The sequence below is a fragment of the Salvelinus namaycush genome, chromosome 2 (assembly GCF_016432855.1).
Source record: "Salvelinus namaycush isolate Seneca chromosome 2, SaNama_1.0, whole genome shotgun sequence".
NCBI classification, from domain to species: domain Eukaryota; kingdom Metazoa; phylum Chordata; class Actinopteri; order Salmoniformes; family Salmonidae; genus Salvelinus; species Salvelinus namaycush.
Window position 1 is genome coordinate 72820874 of NC_052308.1, and position 15594 is coordinate 72836467.

The 15594-nt window shown below is 43.2% G+C and overlaps 1 protein-coding gene across 1 annotated transcript; it reads left to right on the forward strand.

Annotated features, from left to right (window-relative positions):
• Positions 1-4599: 4599 nt before the first annotated feature.
• Positions 4600-15579, forward strand: LOC120018132 (nucleus accumbens-associated protein 1-like). The gene is made up of 9 exons (XM_038961143.1): positions 4600-4713; positions 7934-8085; positions 8455-8697; positions 9399-9617; positions 10182-10593; positions 13970-14089; positions 14380-14551; positions 14732-14829; positions 14995-15579. Exons 2-9 carry the CDS (start codon positions 7960-7962, stop codon positions 15312-15314), a joined length of 1710 nt encoding a protein of 569 aa, XP_038817071.1. The 5' UTR covers positions 4600-4713; positions 7934-7959; the 3' UTR covers positions 15315-15579.
• Positions 15580-15594: the final 15 nt, after the last annotated feature.

The following is a 15594-nucleotide window of genomic DNA, read 5'->3' on the forward strand; positions in this document are numbered from 1 at the left end:
CAAACTGCTACAGACCTATATATATCCTACCCTGCCTTTCTAAGGTCTTTGAAAGCCAAGTTAACAAACAGATCACCGACCATTTCGAATCCCACCGTACCTTCTCTGCTATGCAATCTGGTTTCCGAGCTGGTCATAGGTGCACCTCAGCCACGCTCAAGGTCCTAAATGATATCTTAACCGCCATCGATAAGAGACAATACTGTGCAGCCGTATTCATAAACCTGGCCAAACCTTTCGACTCTGTCAATCACCACATCCTTATCGGCAGACTCAACAGTCTTGGTTTCTCAAATGACTGCCTCACTTGTTTCACCAACTACTTCTCAGACAGAGTTCAGTGTGTCAAATCGGAGAGCCTGTCTCTATGGGGGTGCCACAGGGTTCAATCCTCGGGCCGACTCTTTTCTCTGTATACATCAATGAGGTCGCTCTTGCTGCTGGTGATTCTCTGATCCACCTCTACGCAGATGACAACATTCTGTATACCTCTGGCCCTTCTTTGGACACACTAAACTCCAGACAAGCTTCAATGCCATACAAATCTCCTTCTGTGGCCTCCAACTGCTTTTAAATGCAAGTAAAACTAAAAGCATGCTCTTCAACCGATCGCTGCCCACACCTGCCCGCCCGTCCAGCATCCCTACTCTGGACGGTTCTGACTTCGAATATGTGGACAACTACAAATACCTAGGTGTCTGGTTAGACTGTAAACTCTCTTTCCAGACTCACATTAAGCATCTCCAATCCAATATTAAATCTAGAATCAGCATCCTATTTCGCGACAAAGCCTCCTGCACTCATGCTGCCAAACATACCCTCGTAAAACTGACTATCCTACCAATCCTTGACTTCGGCAATGTCATTTACAAAATAGCCTCCAACACTCTACTCAACAAACTGGATGCAGTCTATCACAGTGCCATCTGTTTTGTCACCAAAGCCCCATATACTACCCACCACTGCGACCTGTATGCTCTCGTTGGCTGGCCCTCATTTCATATTCATCGCCAAACCCACTGGTTCCAGGTCATCTATAAGTCTTTGCTACGTAAAGCCCCGCCTTATCTCAGCTCACTGGTCACCATAGCAGCACCCACCCATAGCACGCGCTCCAGCAGGTATATTTCACTGGTCACCCCCAAAGCCAATTCCTCCTTCGGCCGCCTTTCCTTCCAGTTCTCTGCTGCCAATGACTGGAACGAACTGCAAAAATCACTGAAGCTGTAAACTCATATCTGCCTCACTATCTTTAAGCACCAGAGCGTCAGAGCAGTTCACAGATCACTGCACCTGTACATAGCCCATCTGTAAATAGCCCAAACAACTACCTCATTCCCAAACTGTTATTTATTTTGCTCCTTTGCACCCCAGTATCTCTACTTGCACACTCATCTTCTGCACATTTATCACTCCAGTGTTCAATTGCTATATTGTAATTATTTCGCCGCTATGGCCTATTTATTGCCTTACCTCCCTTATCCTACCTCATTTGCACACACTGTATATAGACTTTTTCTATTGTATTATTGACTGTATGTTTGTTTATTCCATGTGTAACTCTGGTCGAAATTGACACACAAAAAAAGAATGTCATATAAAAAACAAAAATGTGACATGGCATCAGCAAAAAGACCTGCTCCGACTGTCATCATATCCTTTGTTTGGCCGCCTTTCCTTCCAGTTCTCTGCTGCCAATAAATGGAACGAATTGCAAAAATCACTGAAGCTGGAGACTCATATCTCCCTCTCTGACTTTAAGCATCAGCTGTCAGAGCTGCTTACCGATCACTGTACCTGTACAGAGCCAATCTGTAAATAGCACACCCAACTACCTCATCCCCATATTGTTATTTCTCTTTTTTCTCTTTTGCACCCCAGTATCTCTACTTGCACATCATCATCTGCACATCTATCACTCCAGTGTTAATGCTAATTGTAATTATTTCACCACTATGGCCTATTTATTGCCTTACCTCCCTAATCTTCTACATTTGCACACACTGTACATAGATTTTTCTATTGTGTTATTGACTGTACGTTTGTTTATATGTAACTCTGTGTTGTTGTTTTTGCCGCACTGCTTTGCTTTATCTTGGCCAGGTCGCAGTTGTAAATGAGAACTTGTTCTCAACTAGCTTACCTGGTTAAATAAAGGTTAATTTTTTTTTATAATAATAATAATTCTGATCCCCAGCACCATGGGCATCCGTACAATTAACACATACCGCTACTATTCCCCAATGCTACACATTCCTTTGTTTAATGCACTTCTGCACACTTCATCACACCTAGGAACTTCCCTCCTACACACTGCTGCCACATGCCCATAAGCTTGACACCTGTAACAATGTAATGTATTTGGCACAAAAGCTTGTACAGGACAACTTATATATCCTAACATCACTTTGTCAGGCAAAGACTCAACATCAAAACTCAAAAGAACAGACAATGACTCTTCTGTTTCACTACTCACACCACCCTGTCTGTGTCGCACCAAACGACGAGCATCACAAACACCCCGGGAATCTTCCCCTTCATTTAGTCAACTTTTACATTTACTGCTACCCCAGTAATCACTGCTTTCAATGGCGCCCTTTTCTTGAGAGCAAAACAATTCACATTTCTTGCCCCCACATTTCAAATGAGGAGAAAATGCATATAGAGTACCACAGTATGAGTCATAATACCCATAAAACCTAGAGGTCAAACAGTGAAATGGTTCCACCAGTTATTTTTCCCATTAGAAACACTTACAATAAGGGCTGTGTTTCGTGTAGGCTTACCCTGGCATGATGTTTTGATAACTGTGGAAATCTCTCGAGGACAAGGTGACTTTTATCAATATTTTCACCTGTATTTACCCCCCAAAAATGAACTGCTAATTGGCTGTTAATAAAGAACTACAAATGCCATATTGATCTGGACGAGACTGCTGAATCGAGGCAAAGGTAACAGTCTTTGGATTAACTATATACTGTTAGCTAAATGTAGTAATTAATAAATTGGCAACATGTCTTTAAATGGACAATTCTGTGAACTGTCTTGTGCAAGTTTTAAATTGACACAATACCTGTTAGCAAAGGTGTCAGCTAGAGATGACGTGCAGGAGCTTGCAGGGATTTGTAGTCTTGTATGTCTACTTTGATGCTAATAAGCATTTTCGAATAAGAGACTAATATATTGATAAAAGTCACCTTGTCCGACACAGATTTATATGGTTATCAAAACGTCACGCCAGGGTAAGCCTACATGAAACACAGCCCTTTTTTTTGTGTTTGTAAAATCCCACCAAATTAATGGTGGAAAAATTATTGGAACCTTTTCCCTGTTTGACCACTAGGTTTTATGGGTATTATGACACCTCCACTGTGCAGCTCTATATAGAGTTCCTAATTCCTAATTCTATGAGAGAATTAGGAATAACTGGGTCATATTCATTCTGCACCAAATGGACTGAAACAGGGAGAGATTCTGAGTTTTTCGTGTTCCATTGCAAAACATTTTGCTACGGTGTATTGTAATGAACATGTCTTTTGTAATAGAAAGACATTGGACAGAGCGGTCATTCATCCGGCGTTGGCCTACTTTCCATGCCTTGGATGTGCGAAGAAGAAAATGTTAAAGTTACATGAAAAGCCTTAATTCAATAGGCCTAAATGTGATACTGTAGATAAAAATTAGAAGGGTTTTAATGTTGTTTTACATTATGTTTCCATTGCAGTCATATGAGGCGCATATGATAGGACTAGGAGGCAAGAAGCAAGCAAATGTTGGCGATGAGATCCCTATTAGTTTGACAGATGCCTCATTTCTTCACAAGTTTTCTTCATTTCTGGCACTGTGTGCAGCAGCATGTACGTGACAATTATCATTGCCATCGTGATTTCAAGTGATACCCTGAACGCGTCAGGGCTAAAGCATTTATAATACGTATGATTAAAGAGAATTATGAATTGTTATGAAATTATTAATTATCATTATTTAACATCTAAAGCGGGGGGTGGCGCTCGTCTAACAACAATTATGGCCATGATGAAGAAAGATGCATTTTAACAGTAAGAAAGAACTGTATCTAGGCAGCTCTATAGCTTTTCCCATTGTTTGAATGCAGATGGTAGTTTGTACTCTGTGCGCGTACTATAGACGCCTAGGGGCTCACCTGAGAAGTCTAGACATACGAAAATAGCACATTCAGCACCGCAGCAAACTCTCAATCCAACCGGGGAGGAGATTTAAGCGTTACCGGCAGCTTCCCGTCGATCTCCACTCTGAATCACCAGTCAACTGGGCTGTCTGGACAAGAGGGAGTCCCACAGGTATGGGAGAGACGGAAAATGTGTGTGTGATTTGAATTGGGCAGTTGGTGGAGACAGACAGGGGCATCCGGGTTGGTTGGGGACGCTTTCTGTCTGAGAGATCGGTTAGCTCTGTGATCTTTTCCTCCACCTCTGGGTACCGTTTTGGGCTCCCTCGATAGCTCTGCGCTCTGCTTCTCTACCTGTGCTGTGCTCACACTGAATGGCTGCCTGTAGAGAGGGAGAGGACCGAACGCTTCTGCACTACTCCATTGAAACACTTTCCAACGGAATATAGTGAGGGGGGTGGGTTTTACCAGGGTTCACCGGGGTCAGAAAGGACACGGGAAGTCGGCGAGGTGGCTAGCTGTTGTGAAGTGGCTGTTCTTCGGGGAGGATTTGAGAGCGGTTCCGTGTGAGTTTTTTTGGGGAGTGGGCGGGTTAGTTAGCTATTGTTTTTGGGAAGGTGTGCGGTGGGGGATGGGCTGAGTTGGAACACCGAACAGCAGCAAAACTTTAACCACTTTAGTGGCTATATAGCTACCGTCTATGCTTCACACTCACACTGCCTGCAAACACCGCGGGTTGCCTAGCCTGCCTTTCATCGGTGAGTTCACAATATTCCGCGCTCTCTCTCGCTCTTTATTCCTCAACTTTTGAAACGCGGCCGGGTTTTACCTGGATGTTTCGTTGAAGAGTGACATTTTCCCAGTAGAATGAGTCTACTCCTAACAGAAATGGTTAATGCGATTGGGGGTTTATGTTCATCGCGTGTTGTCGTTAACTGGTTAAATTGGTGTCTTGGCTAGCAGGAACTCATAGGCTACTAGCTATATCACCACTCGCTGCAAGCATGCATGGTTCAGTCTGACTCGCCCCCCCAGTTGTTTGCCTACGTTTGTCCCGGATTGACCTGTTGAGTGTTGACCGGGGGCCACCCCCCAAGCTACCTCCCAAAAATAACTAAAATATTTAGAAATTCAGATTTTTACTAAACGAAACATTAATTGGATGATCCATTGTTTCGGGCGACAAATACTTAATTTGGGTGATAACTCAAATGGCGCCGGGTTACATTATGCGATGGGCTAACCCAAAATAAAAGTACAGTGTATCCCGAGTAGCTAGCCTAGGCCCAAGGAGGTAACTCTAACCGACAGCTCTGGCACAGAGTGGGGGCGAGAGCGACGGGTGATGCGAACTCCTGAATATTTTATTTGTTCTACTATTTTTGTGACAGAACGTGCCGTTGTCTTTTAGCTAGTTTGATAGAGCAAATTAACGGATGTATCGACATAAACCGAGAGAGAGAACCGGTGATAAAGTATTGTTTTGTTATCCAACCGTCCGCTCTTTCTGTCGCCCCCCGGCCCGTGCCAGCCCGAGCGCTCCGAATCTCACGGGGCAAAGATACTGGCACAAAACGGGGCACGGACAGCTCTCTGCCCACTCCGTCTGGCTGTTCTACCGCTGTTCAAGCCTCTAGTCTTCCCTTGGCTGGCACCGTCGAGTCTCTCCCGCTATCCTTCGATGTGAGATTGAACTATTAATGATTCATCGAAGTACAGTATATTCCGTTTAAAGTTAATATTATTCGTGCTCTTGGGAGGCTAGCTACATAATATAGCCACATGCCGGTTGATGCAAAGTAGATTCCTTCATTTTTGACTCTTTAAAGCAAATGTTTTCAAGTAAATAAGCAAATGCTTTTACTTGACAGTGTTCAATTGATGACTTGGACGTTCAAGAATTTGACATTTTAATTTGGTTAACATCAAATTAGCATTAGCTTTTAGCTTGCTACTTGCTAACTGTGGCTACCTTTTCACCTCCCAAACCAGGAAATTGAATATCATAGTATTTGATTGATTGATTGTTGGCTACAGCCATGCCTATCATCTATATAAAAAATATTTTTACATTTGTATTTGATTAGATTGCTGAATGTGCGCTTATTAATTGATCTTATATGCTTGTACAAAATAAAAATAAGGTGGCATCAGCAAAAAATAGCATTTAGTTTCTTAACCCGTAATATAATCCTGTCTGACTAATCGGTTTGTGGTGGTGTGTTGTTTTATAATGTTACGGCTGGGGGGGTTAGAGGTTGAATAAAGTATACATATTTTTTCTTTCATTAATGTAAAACTTCAATTCAGGTGGCAAAATATGGAATTTTATTCAGATTATGTAATATTATTGTCCCTGACATAAACATTGTGTGGTGGTGACGTGTGGCCATATAATGTTACTGGTAGGTAGAGGGTTAGAGGTCAAATCAGTTAAATTAACTGCCTTTATGTTCTTGGATGTTGTGTCACAAGAGGAAATGGAACCTAATGTGATGATGGGTTTAGGTGGTCGTTTTGATTGGTTCTGTTCTGCATTCCTCCAATCAAAATTAACCAATATGTTCTCAGTTTGCTGATAAGGAAATGTACTAGGCTAAATATAAAGTTCAACCTGTTTTAATTGTTAGTTGTGAGAATAATTATTGAAAAGTTGAAAGCGTGCTCTCTTGTGCAGTGGCAGTAGATAAATTGTTAAGCATTCTTTCTCTGTTTATATAGTTTTAATGGAGAAATACATGTATATTAACTTACAGATACAAATGTGTATGCAAAGAGCAAGACCATAGATCTTAATTAGCCACGGTCCTATAAATATAAAGTGTTTGTTTTTAGGCTATTCCATAGGCTATTTTCCTTCAGTTGGCACTTGAGTAGCTGTTTTTAAGGACAACATATAGGTCCGTTCATTGTTTAATCGTATGAGTGTTGATGAAATTAGCTTTGCTTGACCTTGTTATTAAATAGGCCTAATCCCCATCGGAGTGTTTTTTATTAGCCTATTGGCTCATGGTCGTGGCCTTTCCATTGATTCCCAGTCACATGTGGTTCATTACACAGTTAGTGCTCTAAAAATAATCTAAATTAAAAGGTATCATGGTGTCTTATGTGCCGCCAGTCAGTTAAAGTTGTGGCAGTCTTCTTCAATGCAAAGTCTCCAAAAAGAATGGGAAACTTTTAAGGGTTCTTTGTGGAGAGGCAAGCTTGACAGGCATTCTTTCTACTTGTGATCTGACACATCAAGGCTGGATGGCAACAAACCAAACAAAACTGAATAATTATGTAATGGAATTCTGCTGCCTTTTCTCTTGTCTCATTCAAAAACAAAACAACGAAGTAGGACAAAAGCTAGTTACCCACCGCAGAATTGGACATTTGTTATTTCAAATGAATGAGACAAACTTAATTGGCTATTTAAAAAAAAAAAAAAAAAAAAAAAAGAGCTCTCTTTCTAGCGCTCTTTATTAAAGGTGCATTAGTCATCACTCTATCCCCCTCCCTCCCATCACTCTCCTTATTTCAATCCCAGTCTCTCTCCATTTTCCCCTCTGCCGCCCCCCCTTTCTCACCTCCAATAATCAACAACAAACAGTAAGCGATCCATAACATATACCGTACATGACATAGACCTATATAACCATTTCTCTCCCTGCTATTGGACCCGGTGGTGCTGGGCTAGAGTGTTATGGCTCAGACGCTACAGATGACGACCCCTAACTTTGTAGCCTACATGACTTACCCATGACATAGACAAGACCTAATATAACATTTCTCTCCTTGTTATAGACCTGGTGGTGCTGGGCTAGAGCGTTATGGCTCAGACGCTACAGATGGCGATCCCTAACTTTGGCAACAACGTGTTGGAGTGTCTCAATGAGCAGAGGCTCCAGGGGCTCTACTGCGACGTCTCCGTGGTTGTCAAGGGACACGCCTTCAAGGTAGGTTTGGTTGTGTTTCGGAGGACGCATGGCTCTCGACCTTCGCCTCTCCCGAGTCCGTGCGGGAGTTGCAGCGATGAGACAACTATCCAATTGGATACCACGAAATTGGGGAGAAAAAAGGGGTTTTAAAAAAAAGATAAACATCAATGTTGTTTTTGGCAGTAAACGGAACCGTTATTTACCTCATTGACAAGCCTTCAAGTTAGGGCGACGGCCTGTTAGGCTAGATTGATCTGATAATGCCTGAATTTTGATTAGGGTTAAGAACCCTGGTGAAATATTCTCTGGTTGTACCTCAAGTTTGTTTAAAAAGAAGCCTGTGTGCTGTATATGTATTCACCCCTTCCTCTCTCCGTCCCTCCCCAGGCGCACCGGGCGGTCCTGGCGGCCAGTAGCTCCTACTTCCGGGACCTGTTCAACGCTGGAGGGAAGAGCAGTGTGGTGGAGCTACCCCCGGCCGTCCAGCCCCAGAGCTTCCAACAGATCCTAGCCTTCTGCTACACAGGCCGCCTCAGCATGAACGTGGGGGACCAGTTCCTCCTCATGTACACCGCAGGCTTCCTGCAGATTCAGCAGATCATGGAGAAGGGCACAGAGTTCTTCCTTAAGGTATCTAGTGTAACCATAGCAACCTGTTTGTGCTGTCTTGCCAGCTCCTATGATCACCATAGGTAGATGTTGGGAGAAAATTATCACCATAGGTAGATGTTGAGAGATAATTATCGCCATAGGTAGATGCTGGGAGATAATTATCGCCATAGGTAGATGTTGGGAGATAATTGGACTGCAACTGACAGCACAAGTGGATTGTTTCATTAGGACAGGGGTTGGCAACAGGTGTTTTCTTTTGCGCCCCCCCCCCCCCCCCCCCCAAAAAAGTTTATAGTAAATATATATTTATTATTTTAGTTTTTGGTATAAAAAATAAACTGTAAAATCACCAGGAATTCAGCTTAAACTTAGTTTATTTTATGAAATCTGTTCCCAAGTATTCCTTCACAAAATATAAGACATGATCATGTCTCAATGTAATCAAGGTATGAAATGATTGTTATTTTTAAATCTCTTTTTGGGGCTTTGTTGTGATCAATTTCCAGTGTGCAAATTATTATAATTACCGGTATTTTCCGGCCCCCGATTTATTCGCTCCCAACAAAAATCAGCCCACGGCTGAATCTAGTTGCCTACCCCTGCATTAGGCTAAGGTTCTCCTTGTCAAAGCTTTCCAGTTCACACTTTACATAGTCTTAAATATTTTACAGATTTTTCTCCGATTTATTTACCTCTTCATTTGCATATTCTTCCTCCAGGTCTCCTCCCCTAGCTGTGACTCCCAGGGTCTTCATGCAGAAGAGACTCCGCCGTCCGAGCCCCAGAGCCCTGTCACTCAAACCACAGGGGGAGGGGCTGGGGTGGTTTCCTCGGCAGCATGTAGGCCCGCCTCCTGCCTGACACCCCTCCCCCTGGTGTTGAGGGTGAAGACGGAGCAGAGCGGGACTACGCCACAACCCACACCACATTCACAGCAGGTGAGTTGGCCAAAAATATATAGGTTATTTGTCATAGTGGAGGAATGGAATATAAATTAAATGTTCTCAATTACTTTCCTGGTTAAAGAAAGGCAAAACAAATAAGTGTGTTCTAGAATATCTATCTTATCTGGGAGGGGATGCAATCTTCAGTGGAACGTCAGGTCTTTCATAGAGCAGAGGGGTGTACTACACAGCAGGATAAATGAGTTAGGCGGCTAACTTGCCTAAATATTCTAAAATGTCTTTATTTGAAAGATAAGCTTGAAGTGGACATAGTCTAATTGACTCAACAAGTTTAGCTTTCTTAATGAACCAGAAATTCTATAGTTATTTGTTTTTTAAAATAAAAATCCTTATTTAATTAATCCTGCTTTGTAGTATGCCCATCTGGTCAAAGGTGCAAGCTGTGAACTTCTTTGTCTCCTGTGCCATACAAGGAAGTACACAAACACTCAATGCTCAAGCATAAATGCACATGTTTGGCTGCCCTCTCACATGATGAATGGATGACAACACACTAAATAGTTGTTATGTAGCTAATCTCTTCTCTCTCGTTCTCAGCAGGAGGCCACGTCCTACTCGGTGGTGTGCAGCCCTGTCGCCAAGCGCCTGTGGGAGGGGGGCAACCGCGGTGACGGGGGAGGGGGGTCGGGAGGAGGGGGGTCCAGGAAAGCCGCCCGCTACTCTTCCTCCTCCGCCTCATCAAACAACTGCAACTCCCAAGATGCAATGGGCAGAAATGTTGTTAACCACAGTAACCATAACAACAACAACAGTAACCATAACAGCAGCAGCGTGGGGACGCCGGACGGAACGAGTCCGGGGACGCTGAGCATATACACCAGCGACTCGCCCCTTAGTTACCACGATGACGAGGAGGAAGAGGAAGTGACCGACGACAGCGCCGAAGAGCAGTACAGGCAGATCTGTAACATGTACACAATGTACAGTATGCTCAATGTGGGCGCCACAGGTGAGAGCGAGAGTTGGTGAGGTAGGAATCTGGAGGAGCGTAGTTATGGGGGGGGGAATTGATAAAGTCACATATCGCAATATTATTTTGGGACGATATTATACCAATATTTGACTCCCAAGTATTTATTTTAAAAAAATTATATATATATATATATATACACTACCGTTCAAAAGTTTGGGGTCACTTAGAAATGTCCTTGTTTTTGAAAGAAAAGCACACAAAAGTCCATTAAAATAACATCAAATTGATCAGAAATACACTGTAGACATTGTTGATGTTGTAAATGACTATTGTAGCTGGAAACTGCAGATTTTTAATGGAATATCTACATAGGCGTACATAGGCCCATTATCAGCAACCATCACTCCTGTGTTCCAATGGCACGTTGTGTTAGCTAATCCAAGTTTATCATTTTAAAAGGCTAATTGATCATTAGAAAACCCCTTTGCAATTATGTTAGCACAGCTGAAAACTGTTGTGCTGATTAAAGAATCAATAAAACTGGCCTTCTTTAGACTAGTTGAGTATCTGGAGCATCAGCATTTGTGGGTTCGATTACAGGCTCAAAATGGCCAGAAACGAGGAACTTTCTTCTGAAACTTGTCAGTCTATTCTTGTTATGAGAAATGAAGGCTATTGCATGTGATAAATTGCCAAGAAACTGAAGATCTCGTACAATACCTTCACAGAACAGCGCAAACTGGCGCTAACCAGAATAGAAAGAGGAGTGGAGGCCCCGTTGCACAACTGAGCAAGAGGACAAGTACATTAGTGTCTAGTTTAGTACCCGCAAAACACCAGTCTCAAGTCAACAGTGAAGAGGCTCCTCTTTCTTTTCTGGTTAGGGCCAGTTTGCGCTGTTCTGTGAAGGGAGTAGTACACAGCGTTGTACGAGATCTTCAGTTTCTTGGCAATTTCTTGCATGGAATAGCCTTCATTTCTGAGAACAAGAATAGACTGACAAGTTTCTGGCCATGTTGAGCCTGTAATTGAACCCACAAATGCTGATGCTCCAGATACTCAACTAGTCTAAAGGCCAGATTTATTGCTTCTTTAATCAGGATCACAGTTTTCAGCTGCGCCACTTGGATTAGCTAACACAAGGTGCCATTGGAACACAGGATGGTTGCTGATAATGGGCCTCTGTACGCCCATGTAGATATTCCATAAGAAATATGCAGTTTCCAGCTACAACAGTCATTTACAACATTAACAATGTCTACACTGTTTTCTGATCAATTTGATGTTATTTTAACAGACAAAAAAATGTGCTTTTCTTTCAAAAACCAGGACATTTCTAAGTGACCCCCTTTTGAACGGTAGTGAATATATTCTAATAATTTGCTAGGTAGCGTTAGCCGGCTGTACCTGCACCAAAACTGTTATTTTTCATTCCATAGCTGGTTCTCCATCTCCTGTTTAAATAGTGAGCCAATGTGTTTACAGCACTTTTATCTCCGTGACACATCAAAACGTGTTTTCTCAAGGCTCCTCTTGTCTCTCTGCAGCAGACATATGGTGAGCAATATATTTTGAACATCAATTCACAATAAAACCTCTGTAAAAAATCGCAATACATATAGATTTGTGAGAATCGCAATACATATCATATCGTGATAAAATCGTATGGTGAGGTCCCTGGCAATTCCCAGCCCGAGGGGGGAGGGAGCAAGAGTGCTTCAGGTCAGAACAATAGACTGATAGATGAGGGAAGAGACGAGATTAGAGGGAACGAGTAGGCAGCTGATTGTGATCCTGATTTGGAAGAGGATGGGGAATTAGCATCACTCTCTGCTATCTGCTGTATGTTCTGTTTGCCTTTGCTTATGTCTGTACATTAATGCTAGTTGTAGGTATGTCAATATTAATAGATACATATTTAAGTGTAAATATCTGTCGTTACATGTACCCTCTCCTCCTCTGACCCACTCCGTTGCAGGATAGTGTTAGCTAGACCTGCATGTCATTATAGCCAGTTGTACACTGGGTGTACAAAACATTAAGAACTCCTTCCTAATATTGAGTTGCACCCCCTCTACTACCATACCCCATTCAAAGGCACTTCAGTCTTTTGTCTTGCCCATTCACCCTCTAAATGTCACACTCCTCCCCTTCATCTACACTGGTTGAAGTGGATTTAACAAGTGACATCAATAAGGGGTCATACTGCAGCTTTTACCTGGATTCACCTGGTCAGTCTGTCATGGAAAGAGAAGGTGTTCCTAATGTTTTGGTACACTTAACAAAAATATAAATGCAACATGCAACAATTTCAAAGATTTTACTGAGTTACAGTTCATATGAGAAAGCAAAAAAGATTTAGGTTATTTGTCATAGTGAAGGAATGAGAGAAATTAAATATAGAATGTGTTCTCAATGACTTTCCTGGTTAAATAATGGCAACAAAACAGTTCTAGATGATATATCTGTTATCTGGGAGGGGATGTGATCTTCATTGGAACATCAGGTCTTTGAAAGAGATATATATATATATATATATATATATATATATATATATATATATATATATATATATATACACACTACGAAGCAGGGTCAATGAGGCTTGAAAATCAGACAATTTGAAATAAATCAATTATTTCACATGACTAGGAATACAGATATGCATCTGTTCGTCACAGATACCTAAAATTAAATGGGCCTCACAATGGGTCTCAGGATCTCGTCACGGTATTTTTGTGCATTCAGATTACCAATCAATAAATTGCTATTGTGTTCGTGTGTCCGTAGCTTATGCCTGCCAATACCATAACCCCACCAGAACCATGGGGCACTCTGTTCACAATGTTGACATCAGCAAACCGCTCGCCCACACAACGTTACAGTCTGCGCTTGTGAGGTCGGTTGGACATACTGGCAAGTTCTCTAAAATGACGTTGGAGGCAGCTTCTGGTAGAGAAATGAACAGTCAATTCTCTGGCAACAGCTCTGGTGGACATTCCTGCAGTCAGCATGCCAATTAGCACGCTCCCTCAACATGAGATGTCTGTGGCATTACTGTGTGACAAAACTGCACATTTTAGAGTGGCCTTTTATTGTCCCCAGCACAAGGTGCACCTGTGTAATGATCATGCTGTTTAATCAGCTTCTTGATATGCCACAATTCATCCACCTGACCATTATCTTGGCAAAGGAGAAATGCTCACTAACAAGGATATAAATAAGTTTGCACAAAACTTGAGCGAAATAGTTTTTTTGTGCGTATGGAACATTTCTGGGATCTTTTATTTCAGCTCATGAAACATGGGACCAACACTTTACATGTTGCGTTTTAATATTTTTGTTCAGTGTTAATGTAGCCGCGTGTTTAATGTTGCTGTGTGTAACGTGTGCCCTCTCTGTACCACCCCAGTAGCAGGCGAGCGTGTGGAGTCCCTACCGGAGCACCTCACGGCCGAGACCCGGGGCGGCAGGGGGGTGAGGCTACGCCAGGATCTGGCTTCGCTACCTGCCGAACTCATCACCCAGATAGGTACACACACAGACTTCATTTAGTTTGTAATACTATAGTGTCTGTTTTTCTTTTTCTAAAGTAATACTGTAGTTGTACTGTTGTACTCGCATGTCTGGCTCTATACACGTTGTCATTCATTTATTCATAGGCAATTGGTGGCTGCCACCTGTGTTTAGACCAGGCTCCTGTTACTGTAAAAACACTTATTGTATTGATTGATTTTTATGAATTGATTGTCAACTGCTGCCACCTGCAGCTGATGTGAAAAAGGCTTTAATACATTTGAATGGATTGATTGGTTGGTGTAGGTAACCGGTGCCACCCGCGGCTGTACGAGGAGGGTGACCCTGCAGAGAGGCTGGAGCTGGTGACGGGTACCTCCGTGTTCATCTCCCGCGCCCAGCTCATGAACTGTCACGTCAGCGCCGGCACGCGGCACAAGGTCCTACTGAGGAGGCTGCTGGCCTCTTTCTTCGACAGGTGAGGGGAGTGTGTGTGTGTGTGTGTGTGTGTGTGTGTGTGTTTGTTTGACTGTTGGAAGCGTGTACATTTTGTGTGCTTGCTTTTGTGCATCGGTGCATGCGCTTCAGGCAGCATAATATTTGTTTGTGAAGACATCCAGTAAATGATACTGTGTGTATCTTTTCCATCCCCTCTCAGGAGTACTCTAGCTAACAGCTGTGGGACGGGGATCCGCTCGTCTACAAACGACCCCAGCCGCAAGCCCCTGGACAGCAGAGTACTGCACGCCGTCAAGTGTGAGTGTCACACACTCCAGTGCACAGCTTTGCTTTCACACACACCGGACAAGCCTCACACACTCAGTGCTACACCGTGTTGTAGTCATATACCTGCATTTCTTCACATCATTCCAGTGCATCTATATTGTCCGCAGCACCTAACTGTCTCTCTCCCCTCAACAGTTTACTGCCAGAACTTTGCGCCGAGCTTCAAGGAGAGCGAGATGAACGCCATCGCGGCTGACATGTGCACTAATGCCCGCCGGGTCGTCAGGAAGTCCTGGATCCCGAAGCTCAAGCTCCTCATGGCCGAGGGTGACGCCTACTCCGCTTTCCTCCAATCAGACGCCGTCAAGATGGAGGCCGATGCCCTGGGGGCGGAGCATGGGTTCGACCCAAACTCCCTGGCAGAAGAGGCGGCGGCAGCCAATAGCGATGCGGGACCTTCTTCGGGGGAGGGGTTACAAGGCGTTGTGGGCGGAGACGGCAGCACTTTGTTTTAAAGTGAGTGGGCTTATTGTGATCTTATTGGTCGATGGTCTTTGATCATTGCTCTCGGCGATACTTCCTCCCTCAGTTTTAGTTTGTTTTTTAATGTCACTTTTCCATGTCTTAATCTCTTCCCTTTATACTTGCAATTTCATTTATTATATCTGTTACATCCCTTGTTCTCTCTCTCTCGCCGTCCCGGACCCATGTACATAGTGTCTGCCCCCTTTTGGGCGGGAGAGAGTTGAAAAGATGGAGGGATAGAGGTGCAGAAAGAAAGACGGGGGAGGTTTG

Excerpts from the sequence above, each read along its gene's own strand:
- LOC120018132 (XM_038961143.1), top strand. The coding sequence starts at position 7,960 with ATGGCTCAGACGCTACAGATGGCGATCCCTAACTTTGGCAACAACGTG. Across the intron at positions 8,698-9,398 it reads GCACAGAGTTCTTCCTTAAG|GTCTCCTCCCCTAGCTGTGA; the intron begins GTATCTAGTGTA and ends TTCTTCCTCCAG. Across the intron at positions 9,618-10,181 it reads CCACACCACATTCACAGCAG|CAGGAGGCCACGTCCTACTC; the intron begins GTGAGTTGGCCA and ends TCTCGTTCTCAG.